General features: G+C 37.6%; 1 protein-coding gene across 1 annotated transcript in view; it reads right to left on the bottom strand.

The window, feature by feature from the left end:
- GLMN (glomulin, FKBP associated protein) overlaps positions 1-15,122 on the bottom strand; it is a 22,929-nt gene extending 7,807 nt beyond the window's left edge. The window contains exons 1-15 of the mRNA XM_068690906.1: positions 14,979-15,122; positions 13,373-13,444; positions 12,775-12,900; positions 11,582-11,701; positions 10,624-10,732; positions 9,796-10,042; positions 9,211-9,310; positions 6,808-6,995; positions 6,285-6,338; positions 5,332-5,362; positions 4,872-4,961; positions 4,363-4,404; positions 4,201-4,274; positions 3,802-3,886; positions 163-272 (exon numbers count right to left, since the gene is read on the bottom strand). Of these exons, the coding sequence (XP_068547007.1) occupies positions 163-272; positions 3,802-3,886; positions 4,201-4,274; positions 4,363-4,404; positions 4,872-4,961; positions 5,332-5,362; positions 6,285-6,338; positions 6,808-6,995; positions 9,211-9,310; positions 9,796-10,042; positions 10,624-10,732; positions 11,582-11,701; positions 12,775-12,900; positions 13,373-13,438 (1,442 nt within the window). The 5' untranslated portion in view covers positions 13,439-13,444; positions 14,979-15,122. The remainder of the gene's footprint in view (positions 1-162; positions 273-3,801; positions 3,887-4,200; positions 4,275-4,362; positions 4,405-4,871; positions 4,962-5,331; positions 5,363-6,284; positions 6,339-6,807; positions 6,996-9,210; positions 9,311-9,795; positions 10,043-10,623; positions 10,733-11,581; positions 11,702-12,774; positions 12,901-13,372; positions 13,445-14,978) is intronic.

Genomic DNA, 15,122 nt, shown 5'->3' with positions numbered 1-15,122 from the left:
CACCTCTGTTTCAAAATAAATCTAAAATACTTTGATGTTGTCACTTCATTAATTATGTAGTAAGGTAGTCTGACTTTTTTTTTAAGCAGTTAAAAACAAACAAAAACAAACAAACAAACAAACCAAAAAAGAGAAAAGCCTCTAATTGTAACTACAACTCACCTATCTGAGTTTTGGAGAAGATCTGTCTCAGCGCCTTCAGGAAGGAAAAGCACTAAATCTAGAAGGGAGATCAGGTGATGTCCTGTAAACCAGACGTTGTCATGTGCCTTCTGAAAAATGATACAGAAAGTTTATCTGAGTACAAAATTTAAATCTTAAATAAAGATAAATAAATCTTAAATAATTTAACATAAACAATATAATGGCAAAGGGTCTAAAAGGGAAGACATATGAGGAGCAACTGAGGTCACTCAGTTTCGTCAGCTCACAGCAGAGGAAGCTGAGGGGAGGTCTTGTGGCAGCCTGCAGCTTCTTCACAAGGGGAGAAGAGAGGCAGGCACTAAGCTCTGCTTTCTGGGGAGCTCTGCTCTCAGCAACAGGATCCGAGCAAATGGCATGGAGCTGGGACAGGGGAGGGTCAGGCTGGGTGTTCTTCACTGAGAAGGTAGTTGGACACTACAACGGGCTCCCCAGGAAAGCATCAAGGCTGGTGGAGTTCAAAAAGTATTTGGGCTTCACCCTCAGAAATATGTTTCTTGGGTGGCCCTCTGTGGAGCCAGGAGCTGGACTCAATGATCCTTGTGGGTCCCTTCCAACTCAGGATATTTTTATGATTAACAAGAATAATTTGGGGAAAATGGAAAGCTAATAAATACACAAATTAAATGCCAGAGGAAATATTTTCTAATTACTACATGTGATCAAAGTATATAAATTAGTCTTTTCATAATCTTCTCTATCTGTATACGGATATTAGATGAGACAAGAAGGGTACCTGTCAGCATTAAGTTAGATCAGATGAGAAACCTAAAAAGATAAAGACTACCTAGGCAGTAAAAAATGTTATCCACTTATTTCATGATGTCTATAGCAAAATTATTTGCAACGAATATAGAATATTCAAATCCGTATGATAAAATTTTAAAATTATTAGACTTTTAGACAGCTTGTTCTACACAGCAGTTCTGTATTGACAGAATTCTGAAGCTGCACAGGCAACAAATTCAGCAGTAAAAAAAATTCAGAATGTATTTTACCTATTCAATTTTAGTGCAAGCTTCTTTTGGGAGAATTTTCATAGTATTAATTTCTTCACCCCCTGCTGGTTCCATATACAGGACAGACTATGATCTGATAAATAGTAATTCCCTGTTCTCTAACACGGTTGTGCCCTTATATTATAATTGTGTTACACTTCATAAACGCTAGCATGAAATACGTGCAAGTTTACTATGTTGTCCTATTTGACAAAATGAAGACCTTTCAGATGAAATCTGCTTTGAAAAAGGCCTTAAGAAGTAAAAAGGGGAGAAGACAAGAAAAGAAAAAAAAAAAAAAAACAAGAAAAAAAAAAGGGATAATCATTTATTTATTAAGTTTTCCAATTTCCTGGTATAAATTATCATAAAATATGAGATTTAAATGGCTTTGATCTGGCTCAACCCTTTCTGATGAGTATAACATTGTGAAGCACTCATAATATAATGCTGACTGTCATAATAAAACCCAAGAGAAAAATCAATAGTCTAGACTGTAGTATTTGGGGCCGCTCCTTGATAGGGAAGGTCTCCTCACAGACAATGACATAGGCAAAGCAGAGACGCTTAATGCCTTCTTTGCCTCTGTCTTCAATGCCGATGATGGGCTTCGGGACCCAGGGTGCCCTGAGCTGGAGGACCGGGACGGTGGGGATGACAAACTCCCAACCGACCCTGAACATGTGCGGGATTTGCTACTCCACCTGGATCCCTACAAGTCCATGGGTCTGGATGGGATTCATCCCCGGGTGCTGAAAGAGCTGGCGGACGTCATTGCGGAACCTCTCTCAATTATTTTTCAACGATCCTGGGAATTTGGAGAGGTCCCGGTAGACTGGAAGCTGGCAAATGTGCCGATTTTCAAGAAGGGTCAGAAAGAAGACCCTAGCAATTACAGGCCTGTCAGTCTCACGTCAGTGCCTGGTAAAATCATGGAGAAGATGGTTCTTGAACTTATTGAGGCGCACCTGAGGGACAAAGCAGTCATTGGTCCCAGCCAGCATGGGTTTGTGAAGGGTAGGTCCTGCCTAACTAACCTGATTTCCTTTTATGATAAGATCACCCGTATGGTGGACCAAGGGAAACCAGCTGATGTGATTTTTTTGGACTTCAGCAAGGCTTTTGACACGGTTTCCCATAGGATCCTACTGGACAAAATGTCCACCATACAGCTAAATAAAAACATCATACGATGGGTGAGCAATTGGCTAACGGGCAGGGCCCAAAGGGTTATGGTAAATGGGGCTGCGTCAGGCTGGCGGGCGGTCACCAGTGGGGTCCCTCAAGGCTCCATTTTAGGGCCGGTACTTTTCAATATTTTTATAAACGATCTGGATGTAGGAATAGAAGGTATTTTGAGCAAGTTTGCTGATGACACCAAACTTGGAGGAGTTGTGGACTCAAATGAGGGTGGAAAGGCCTTGCAGAGGGATCTGGATAGGTTGGAGAGCTGGGCGATCACCAACCGCATGAAGTTCAATAAGAGCAAGTGCCAGGTCCTGCACCTGGGACGGGGAAACCCTGGCTGCACGTACAGACTGGGCGATGAGACGCTGGAGAGCAGCCTAGAAGAGAGGGATCTGGGGGTCGTGGTAGACAGCAAGTTGAATATGAGCCAGCAGTGTGCCCTGGCAGCCAGGAGGGCCAACCGTGTCCTGGGGTGCATCAAGCACGGCATCGCTAGTAGGTCGAGGGAGGTGATTGTCCCGCTCTACTCTGCGCTGGTGCGGCCTCACCTCGAGTACTGTGTGCAGTTCTGGGCACCACAGTATAAAAAGGACATGAAACTGTTGGAGAGTGTCCAGAGGAGGGCTACGAAGATGGTGAAAGGCCTGGAGGGGAAGACGTACGAGGAACGGCTGAGGGCACTGGGCCTGTTCAGCCTGGAGAAGAGGAGGCTGAGGGGAGACCTCATCGCAGTCTACAACTTCCTCGTAAGGGGGTGTCGAGAGGCAGGAGACCTTTTCTCCATTAACACCAGTGACAGGACCCGCGGGAACGGGGTTAAGCTGAGGCAGGGGAAATTTAGGCTTGACATCAGGAGGGGGTTCTTCACAGAGAGGGTGGTTGCACGCTGGAACAGGCTCCCCAGGGAAGTGGTCACTGCACCGAGCCTGTCTGAATTTAAAAAGAGATTGGACTGTGCACTTAGTCACATGGTCTGAACTTTTGGGTAGACCTGTGCGGTGTCAAGAGTTGGACTTGATGATCCTTAAGGGTCCCTTCCAACTCAGGATATTCTATGATTCTATGATTTGAATTATATTCAGGAAATGCGAGAATAAAAAAAATACCAAGCAGCTCCCCCTTAAGGACTATGCTTTTCAAGCACAGAGAAGGTAGTAATAACCTGTAAAATACTGTAAATTGTGTAATTAAAACTGCATATATGTAAAATTATAATGTAAAAATACATACACAGAAAAAAGCCAAATCAGTATTTTTTAATTATTTCCCAATCTTATGTTTCTTTTCAATGTATAGTTGTTTGTTTCTGTTTTTGTTTTAAATGCATCACTCAAATCTTAAGTTACATGTATTTGCTCAACATTTGAGATGACAATTTGTTGTTTTTGTTTTTTTTTAAAGGCAATAGGCTTACCGTTAATGATAAGTGAATCTGATCTTTTATTTTTTGAATAATGTATCCCTGTACACCAGCGTGGTTGCTTGTCTTCAGTAAACACCTTCAAACAAAAATAAAGATATTATCATTTAAAAGCTGCCTATAGTTAGCTCAAGACTTGGATGATATTATGGCCTTATTTACTAAGTGGGACTTCTACCTCAGAAAAAGAAAATATCCAACTGTTATACACTGGGTTATATAAGATAGATGGTTTTGTGAAAGGCAACTGAAATTCATTATTTATCCACAATTTAACATAGTGAACACAGTGTGGCTTACCAGATTAATAAAAATTATTTCTGACTGAGTTTCTAAGCAATTAAGTTGCAACAAGGCTTATATTACGCAATCTACATTCATTTGAATGCATACCTGAATAACGTGTACTTTCCTTCTGCATCAAATTTGTCTATGAACAACTGCAACATATTTAAACTCTTCTTTCTCTAAAAATAATAATAAAAAGTTATCTGATAATTTTCTAATTTAAACAAAAAAAATCACATAATTCATTCTGTGTGTTCTGTTACATACCAGGTACTCTATGGGACAAAGGGTCATAACTTTCACCAAATCCTGCAGTTGGACAAAAAAAAAAAAAAAAAAACATGAATTGTAATTACATGCAGATTATTAGACTACCTCACACTGAATAAAATCTGTTCAAGGTATTAACAAACAAACAAACAAAAACAACCAAAAAAAACTCAGTCCACTAACAACTGTGTCCAAATAAGAATGCGATCAAGCAACACACTTCCAAGGAAGAAGCAAAAATTAGCAAGTGCTCTCTTTCAGCTAGGATCAGTGCCTAGCTGCCTCGGTGACCTGTACACGCACTTAGTGTATTTTAGTTGTCACAGTAACTTCATACTGCTGCACATAGAAGACAAACAATTCTGTATAGCATGACACTACAGGTTTCAATTTGACAACACAATTGTATTCAAGTTCAGTAGTATATTCGCTCTCAAACACGTAGAAAACTGGTAGGTATTATTTATAATCAACTACAGAGACTTCTGTACATTGCTTCTTATTACCTGAGGCACGTTAATAAAATCTCTGAATTCTAAATACTGATGGCTAAGGCTATTATCTTCCATCCTCAATAAACAGCTCTCAAACAGGTCCTGTGAGTGAGAAAGAAAAAAAAAAAAGAGGCAAACAAACAAAAAACAACTACCAACACCTTATAAATTAATGTCCTGTATATGTACACGTTTCACATTTCATGGCTACAACTGCCTTTACCATAAATCCTCTTTTGCATATCCAAAGCTCCTAGGAGCTACAAATTTAAGTGGTAATCATAACTTAAAGGTATGTGAATGTTTGTAATGTTCAATAAATTTAAATGTTTGTAAGACTGAAGAAAATATTATCTGAACTATTATTTGTATACCTTTCTAAGAAAGGGAAATGGAAGTTTTACTGTTTCTCAAATCAGAAAGAGTAAGCATTCAAATAATGAAAATTTGATTAAACAAAAAATAAACTTACAAGTCCTTTAGATAACATAGATTCTTCTGTTCTAGAAAGAAAAAGACATGAAAATTGTTGTAAGTTAAAGAGATGCTGATGATATTTCAGATGAAATTGTAGAACAGATGTCAAAAAGAAACTTGGCCCTCAACAATTTTCATTCTGCTTTCCAAATATAATACCTTCATAACATCTCTCAAAGATTTTCAGAATATATTGACTGATAAAAAGTAGCAAACTGGACACTTCTCTTTAGGGTCAACTTTTTCCCCCTCTCAATATCTGTAAATGCTCAAAGGCAGTAGCTCATATCCCACAGGTATTAATCAATAAAAAAATGAAGCTTCACACAGATGATTTCATATGCATAATCCTGCAAGCCAAAGAAAAATATGACAAATCCTAAGATTTTTCTTGGCCTTGGAAGAGGCCAAGAAATTTCATTTAAATTTTACCACAAAATGATAAGCAGTGATAATAAGAAACTTCCCTCCTACAGCAATGCTAGAAATTGTTTGGTCAACGCTGCTTCTTACGGAAGACAAAATAAACACAATATGCAGAAAGTCTGGTTTCCTCTAGAAAGCATAACTTCTAATTAGATTGCGTATCATACCGCAATACATTCAAGTAAGTACTATCATCATAGTCTCTGTTAGTAGTAAACTGTTACAGTTACAAATAAGTATACATTCTAAATACTCTTCATGGGTATAAATGGCCTTAATGTTGCATTTTCAGAATAAAGTTTCTCAAAACAATAAATGAATGTTTTAGGCAACTTTTTATAACTCTTAGAAAAAGAGAAGGCTATCTTATCGTGGAGCTTGCCATTTTAACCTTGAGACTTAAAAACCTATCTGAATTTATTTGGTTTTCATTTATATGAATTACAATAAAAGATTAGAAATAAACCATAGGACAAACACATGACACACATTATCTAGAAATCCAAATACCACATAACCTACCTATTCAGCAGCACTTCAATATGTGTCATATTGCATTGCAGAAGGTATGATGGACTAGAAGAGAAAGTTAGGTTTATATTAAACTGCATAAAGACACATACATTGTTACAGTTAATGTATTTGACTGATTTAGTCTCTTTTGAAAAATCTACAAAATTATCTTTACAAAATTCATAATTTTGAAATAGACATACAGCAGTAAGTCAAATTTCTGTTCATAATTTGCAGTTTACATCTGCCTATAAATAATTGAAGTTTTCATATATGTTCATTTTCAGAATGAGACAAATCCTATCAGTTTCTTTAAAAGGTCAGCTCATCTACAATTAAGCAGTAATAAAGTAATCTGAAAGACTGAAGTACGTTCTTAAGCTACATAAATGATAAATGTTAGCAAAAAAATAAATACTAGGGAAATCCACAGCTTTCATTAAAGTTATTCAAAATAAAATGTTTTCTTCTGCTCAGAAACAAACTTCAAAGTACAAACTTACAGTAAGTCCTCACTAAGAATAGCTCTTACCTAAATACCATTGGAAAGCAATTGATACCGAAATGCTGAACAAACATCAGATATGACAGACATGCCAAAGAATCTGCAGAATTCTTTCGCTCTATGTCCTCAAACTCCTGATTCTCCCAGTATGATCTTCTGCCTTTATGATGTATAAATACTAGTGGCATCAATTCCCTTATATCCTGCAAAATGTCCTAAAAAAGAAAGTTAGATTTCATTCAGTTGCCTTTAGAAAACTGCATACCAAATACTTTTAAAAGCGTAAGCTGTATTTGCAGTAAAAGCTCTTATGTAGTATATGTATAAGTTACTAGACATATATTGTGAATATTTATGATACATACATACACAAAAAAAGCCTTCCAGGAAAAATAACCACTGTCAGAAGAATGTTACTAAGATAGCAAAGTCAAGCACTCAAAAGTTAGCAAAAGACAAAATTAAAGTCACCCTGCAAAACCCAATTTGGCTCCATTATCCACAAAAGCTATGAATAATAGCTTCATGATCACATTATGCCACAGGACCCATGTGTTTTTCACTGAACATTCACTTAGTATTGCTTTTTGATCACTGGTCATATGCAATGCAATGTTCACCTACTAAAGGCAAGCCCTGTTTTAAAGTTAGAATCATTTTGTATGGCCTTTCTTTCCAGCAATTCACTACACAATGACACCTGAGTACTTCACAAATATTAAGTGCTTTTTTCCACACATTTTTGTAATTCTTATTGTATGGATTATGAAGAGGCAGAGAGATCAGGGTTAACTCATTCTTCCAGAGTTATCCATACCAAACATCCAGGATCTGACATTTTGGAGAATTAGGATTATACAAAATGTCACATAGTCAAAGTATGTCATTACTGACCTTAGCTGCAGCTCTCATTACCCAATTCCACAAACATCAGAAGTGAATTTCTTGAGAAAATGAAGAAAAGGTAATTCATAATTAGTGTAATAAACATGGTTTCAGACTATGCCCAACAGGAGAGGCAGGGATAAAAGATCGTTTTTCAGAGTAGACTTCAACTATATTAACTATTAGATGATCTTCTGGTAATCCCTGCCTCCATCACTGCACATCTTAAAATTCTGCAATAAAAGAAGCAAAGATCTCACAGACAGATTCTCTTGCATTGCACAACCCTGACTGATCCACATAGCAGTTCTATCCTATGGTGATCGAGACTTGCTGTGGAAAAAAGTTGATGTGATCACAATAGAAAACCCAGTTATGGTGGAAAACAACCAGAAGTTTGGCTAACTGCTTAGTGTGCTTCACTTTACAATCTTAATAAAATTTTGTGTGCATAAATTTTTATTTTTAAAAACAAATTGGAGAAGAAACAATTGTATCACATGGCAACTTCCCGACTTCCTTGGTGTGCATGCAAACACATACATGTATTTATATATGCTTTCCTCATCCCAGTTGGCTCCCAGTCTTTAGAGATCTATCACACCTTCTCATGCCATTCCCTCCCCACAAAATGACAACCTGACCCAGTCTCTCCACTTTTTCAGGACTAGTTCCTCCCCGTATAAAAAGCTGCCTCTTTTCTAACTCCCTGGTTCATAGTTCACATAGTTTCAGCCTTCTTCCTCAGGTAGTTGGATTTCCTCAGTTCCTCAGTCAGCTTCACCCCTCTTATTCTACCTTTTGTAAAACTTCCATTTCCCTCCATGCGTTCTTCAACTTTTTCTCTTCTGTATTTGACTTGTGAGTTTTCCTGGTCTAACCAAACAAGGTAGAAAAAATTCCAAAGCTCAACCTTAGTAACAATTCCATGAAAGAATAAAGATGAGAAACAAGTGTATCCATAGCTATTGAAACAACATAATCTTGCTCTAATAAAACAGAGATGCTAGGCAAAACATTCAAAACCAGAGTAACAGCATTGGTAGCATGGAGTGGGCATGTTCACACTGAATTTCCAACTATAGCATCAGCAGCAGTCAAGAATCAACTTACATTTCTTAACAGGCAGCACTTTAGGCACATTAGAGATTTCTCTGTGTGCAAAACTTGGATTAATACTTGGATTTTTACTTTCATCTAATACTGCAACATAAACAATCCTTTAGATATTTCAAAAAATTAAAAACAATACATCACCAAGAAAAAGAATCAGTTACAACAAAGTAGCAACTGCTGATTCAGACAAATTGGCTTATCAAACAGTCCAAAGTGGCTTATCAAGGAGCAAAACTGTGTCTGCAAGATTTATAATTTCTAATACCTTTAACTATTCCAAACCTTTATCTACCTGCATTATCTTACAGGACCTGGTAAGCCATCACACACCAGTACCAGAAGCAAAATGAGCTCCACAACTAATTCTTGGGAATCCTGAACCATAAGACTGCTTTTGCAAACACTATAATTCATTTTGACTACACTTACTATAATTTCAGTTGCAAAATGCCTGAAGGGATGTTCTTCAATGCCTTCAAGCTGTTCAAGCTGAGCGGTCAATAATGGGTATTTCAGGCTTTTCATACAGCTGAAATAAGAAGGGTTGAAACATAAAATCATCAATAAGGTCACAAATAGAGACTATACTAATGTCATTAATGACCAACAGCAAAGTCTACACTCATATTAGCTGCTGCTATTCCCAATATTCCAAGAATGAAAATAAGAATGTTTCTCAGAGAAGCATTCCTTAGAACTAGCCTTTAAAATATGATTATCCTCAGTTACACCTTTGAGTAGAAACACAGACCACCAAATTAGCTCTGTATCACAGAGACTAACATTTCTTTACCATTTCCTTGTACTAAAAAAAATGATTTTTGCCTTTCTTCTCTCACTTCATAAAAATGTAAAGGTTTTTTTTTTTTCCATTTTTGAAATACAGCATTGGTTTATATGGTGACAGCACTATAAAAACACTAATAAGATGATTTATTTACTGCCTATGCAATAAATGCCTACTGTTCATCTTGTTACTTTATAGAACACAATAAGTTGACAAAAAGTGCTCACAACTTTAATAATTCTTCTTTCAGCTCCATGTCATTGTATTCTGATGACTTTTCCATGTTTTTCACAACTTCATTCACAAAAGGTTTAGCAAAGTCCACCACTGCATTACAACATCGGCAGAGACCAAGTTTATCTTCCTGTATTTGTTGTTTTGTATAAGGCACAGGCAAAGGAGTAAGCTGATTCATAATCATAGCCAAAGATAAGCCCACCGAGTAGGCCTTTTTGTTCTGAAGTTTCAAAAGCACTGAAACAAAGAGAACATTTTGAGACATTAAGTTATTACTTGCAGGAAGAAAGTGTGAAGAAAAACAATGTGACTGCATAACAAAGCCTTTTGTTTCAGGGGAGGAAAGAGACTAATATCTGAACTCATATGACTAAGTACAGCATGACTAAACAATATCACCAGCTAGTCTAACACACTGTAGTTAGCATGACCATATAGCTGAAAATGACGTAATAAAGCAGTCCCACATTTCCACACATTCTTCCTTTCTCTGTAGCACAGTCATGTTAACTATTTAGTTGGTATGCAAAACCAACGCTTTTCATCTTTTTATGCAAATCAGAAGAATGTGTCTTTCATCTCAAACATTTCAATTGCTTCAATTACAAATATAAGCTTTATACCATAAAAATATGGAAATGTATGTTTTAAAAGTTAATTACTGAAAAATTCCCCTTTTATATTTTCCAGAATATAAAAAAAACCTGTAAAGACTATCAGGACAGCAATATTCTGAAACTATTCTAGCAAAGGTTAAACTAATTTGATAAATAAGATATTTTTTTTCTTCAGAAACCACATGAGCAAGTGAATGTTACCTGTCTGCAAAGGCTGAAGTAGTAGCATGACAGTTGGGCACACTTGCTCTCCCGACGTCTGCTCTATCTGTTCAAGTAAACCCAGAAAAAGTTCCTTCGGATTGCACAGCTGCAAGAGAGGAACAACATACATGTTTTAACCACTATGGTCATAAAATATTAAAAAAAACAAACAAACAAACACACACACCACAAACAAACTGCACACACACACACATACCACAAAACAAACTGCAATTCAGAAGTTCCTGAACATTAAGAAAGCAGATCATAACATCCAAAATAATCTTTAAGGAAATAAATATGAAACAATAAGTATTTCCCTAAAGTTAATGTCTTCTGTAACATGTATATGCAAGTACACTTTCATGTAAGCTAAAACATAGCACATAACTTGATTTCTACGTTCTATCAACATCTCACAGTACCATAGCAAGAAATTCCTTACGAGCAGAGAGAAAATAAAAACTTCAGTGTGAATTCCACTCAATTTGCAAGTTGTTCTCTAAGTGGTGAACGAAAGGGAACTGATTTCCAATAGAATAAATGTTATTTCCCTGTTAATCCCCCAGAATCAGCAGATACTCACTGTCATACTGCAACTGCTGAAGACAAGAGGCAGCGCTGCTGTGGCTACACTGACTGTAGAAGCTGGCCATTAAAAACTTTGTATCAGATGGGGCCTAGCTACTTTTTCCTGAGTAATTCTCTGTCTCTATGCTTTGTCTAGTTAATAAATTCTCCAAATTTGTTAAAAGGTTGAATACTTCTGAGAATGCTAATCCTTTGTCTACTTCAGGTAAAACTGGCCTGTGAGCTTAAAAGTTATGCGGAATGGGCAAAAGAACACAGAAGTATTCATGCCCTGTTTTTTTTTGGAAATCAGAAGTAGAAAAGGACATCTCCCTTTCCCTTCCCTATAATTATTTTATTATAACTATGTATTTCAAAGCCATACCTGTACCAACTGATCTAGTATCTTCAGGCAGTGTTCTTGCTTATCATCTTCCTGTTTATATGCTAAAATGCACCTAACAAGAGGAGAAATGAGATTCCAACCCATATTCTTGATGATAACCTACAAAACAGATTTTCAGACAATAAACAAAAACCTGACATCTTCTAAACACAGAAAAATTGTATATATGAAGGTCAAAAAAAGACAACAGATCAATGTCCTGGTTGCAACCAATACCATAATAACGTCATTGGAAACATAACATCTATTACTATAAAGTTTTGTACTTGACATACATCGTATTCTCTCCCCATATCTAATCATTATAGGTTCATATTTTGTCTAGCTTTCTTTAATGTATTATTTCTAACACGTATATAGTTCCAAGAATTTACATGGCAATAAATGTCAAACAGGACTAGGTAGAGGGGTTTTGTTGGATTAAGAAAAGCAGAGAAAGAAAGTTTAGAAAAAATACGTTTAAAGTGAGGGGATCAGGATTTTCAATTGTTACACCAAACTCACAGAATTCGTGACTAGATGGGGACCCCCAGTAACACTGGGCAAAAATTCCATCACCAATGCCCAGCCAGTCTCTGAGCAACAGCTACCTTGGGAAGACTGCCCCCCTTTTCACTGGGGAGCATGATATTATCTGGTATGAAATACCAGATAATACCTTTGATCAAATAGGGTCAGCTGTCCCAGCTGCATCCCCTTCCAACCTCTTGCAACCTCCCAGTCTGTTTGCCAAGGGGGCAGAGTGAAAAGTAGAAAAGGCCTTGATGCTGTGCATGCGCTGCTCAGTAACAGCTGTGACACCAGTGTGTTATCAACTCTGTCTTGGCCACAAAGCTAAAGCAGCACCATGCAGGCTGCCATGAAGAAAATGCCATTCAGTGCCTCATCTGAAATTCTGTCCTGCAACAGAGGGCCAAGGGCATTTTCTTGTAGTTATGTTTTCGGCATCTCTTTTCTATTTCCTTAACTCACTAGAAAGTAGTTATTAATGGTTTTCTTAAATTACCGTGACTTGACTTCTGTAAACTACCTGAAGTTGCACAAGAACATGCACTTAACGGATAGCAACTGATTAACTGTTCAAATGCTCCACAATGAAAGTAGCTTTCCCTTTTTAATAGTTTTATCTATAAGTGTGCTTAAACTAATATATAGTGCAAACTTCAACTCACCTTGTTTTTCTCATTTTGAATTACTTCTAACAACTGAGCAGCATATCCATCTTCTAAACATTTCTGACCTGCTACCTGAAACAGATTAAAATCTTCTCCTCTGAAATCAGATTCTTCCAGAATTTGCTAGAAAGAAAATATACATGCTTAACTCCATATTTATAAAAATCAAATGAAAAATAGGTAAATCCAAATTTTCATTTCAAAACTAGATGTACTGTCACTGTAACTTATCATTTCTTACTAACATCCTTTACATATTAAAAGGAGTTACCAAGAGCTACCACAGAAGACAAAGCAGTATTTCAGTAGCATTTTCTAACTCTAAACTACAGCACAATATATAGAAGATGTATTTTCTATAGCAGCCTCCTGGTGATTTGTTCCCTCAGACAGGTACCGTTGAGAGAAATAAGAACACTTCTTTCTCTGGGAGGCAGAACTTGGGATAAGCACCACGCAGAAGTCAATGAAACATGGAGACTGAACCTAGCTGCCCAATGAGGAGATCTGCTAATGAATGTCTTGTGTTTTGCAGTCACAAAGAAAAACTTGAACTGCTTACATTTGTCAGGTTTATGAAGAGAAAAGTACTTACACATCTTTGTATTATGGCTTGAAGTTCATCAACTGCCATTGTAGTTTGACTTTGTTCTTCTGGCATTGAAAACTATTATAAATTAAGGAGCGCAGTATTAAAACACATGAAGTAAACATAGAGACAGAAAAATAATCACATTATCAAAAACAATGCCCAGTAGCGAAATGAGAACAATCTATATTAATAGATCTTATGAAGATTACATGATTTTAAGAAAGGCAAAAATATATTTTTAAGAAGTGTATACTGTATTATTCTACTCCCCATATTTGCTGGATTTCATAGAAAATAACCTGCATTCTATGTACAGAGAAGCAAATTCTGAGTGCCATCAGGATCATCTTAGGAAGTCAGGAGGCCATAGCTATGACACAGACAATGAAAACTGCAACTAATACAGCCTGGGTTCACTGCACACCAACCCTGGACTTCCAAAATACACTACATTTTCTGTGCATATCTTCACCGGATAAGCTATCTGCTCAGCTCTGACTAGAACACTCTAACCTGATGCCCAGGACATGCACAGCTGATCCAGCCACTGTGCCAGTTTGTGTTAACAGTGTTTTAGTCCAATCAAGACTACATATGCAATATCAATTCTTTCCTCCTATTGTCTAGGTTGGTTGTTCAGAGTCCTTTTACCTCTAGATGCAATTAAAAACTTCCTTGCTGAAAACTAAGTAAACATTTCAGTAAAGTTACCATGAGTAACACATAAAATCCAGCTCAATTATTGCATGATGTATCAGCGCAGCGGTCGTAATCTTTATAGTTTTGAGTAATTCCACGTGCCTAAACCTGGTTATATAATCGCTGTGTCTGTCAATTACCTCTGCACTTCTATAATTGGCGAACTATTCATCTAAGCACCCAAGATTCATATTTACACAGATATTTCAATGTAACATCCTCAGTCTTTCCTCCTAAGTTTGACCTCAGCTACCTAACACAGCATCTAGATAACTAAGCTATTTGGACGTTTATAAAAAGCAGTCAACTCACAGCAACTTAAAAAGCACATTTGCAAATTTTATTACTCAAAGATCACATAATTTTCTATTCTCAACTGCCTAATTTAACACTAACTTGCACTTTAACTTGCAATTTAACGCTTTAACCTGCAATCTAGCAATGTTTCGAACCTGATCTTTCTGATTTTGTGATTATCAATATACTTTATTAACGCAAATTGTACCACTTATTTTTGGAGGATGTCACTAAGACACCCAAAATAATTTAAATGTACTTTTGAACGCTCGTATTTTGGGGTTTTCAGCTCTCAGAAAGTGTACACTTTTACAGTGTACTTACAGACTTGAAATATGCCCTGGCAGGGATTTGCCAGTTAACCTCACAGACGGTCTCAGGCCCTAATACTTAATCCTATTTCTAATTATATCTTTTCACTGGTTCCCGCGGCAAGCGTACAGCATCTAAACAGCAAAAAAAATCCGCTTTTAACCCTCGAGAAGCTCCATCCCCTACCAAACGCACCCCCAGCCCCCTCCCCGGGCAGGTACCACACGCAGGCCGCCCCCCAGGGCTGCTAACGAGCCCCTCGCACGCAGCGGGACCAAAGCCCCCGCCTCCGCTTCCTCACCCCTCGCCCCGCCGGCGGAGCCAGGCTCCCTCCGCAGCGCCTCAGCCCGCGGCCGGCCCCGCGCTCCCCTCAGCCGCCGCCGCTCCGCCGCCTCCCGCCGGGCCGGGCCGGGCCACACCGAGCCGGCTCCGCCTCCGGTGAGAG

This window comes from Anas acuta, chromosome 8 (genome assembly GCF_963932015.1).
Source record: "Anas acuta chromosome 8, bAnaAcu1.1, whole genome shotgun sequence".
Lineage (NCBI taxonomy): Eukaryota > Metazoa > Chordata > Aves > Anseriformes > Anatidae > Anas > Anas acuta.
The sequence above is the reverse complement of the archived record's forward strand: the minus strand, read 5'-3'. Positions and strand labels throughout refer to the sequence as shown.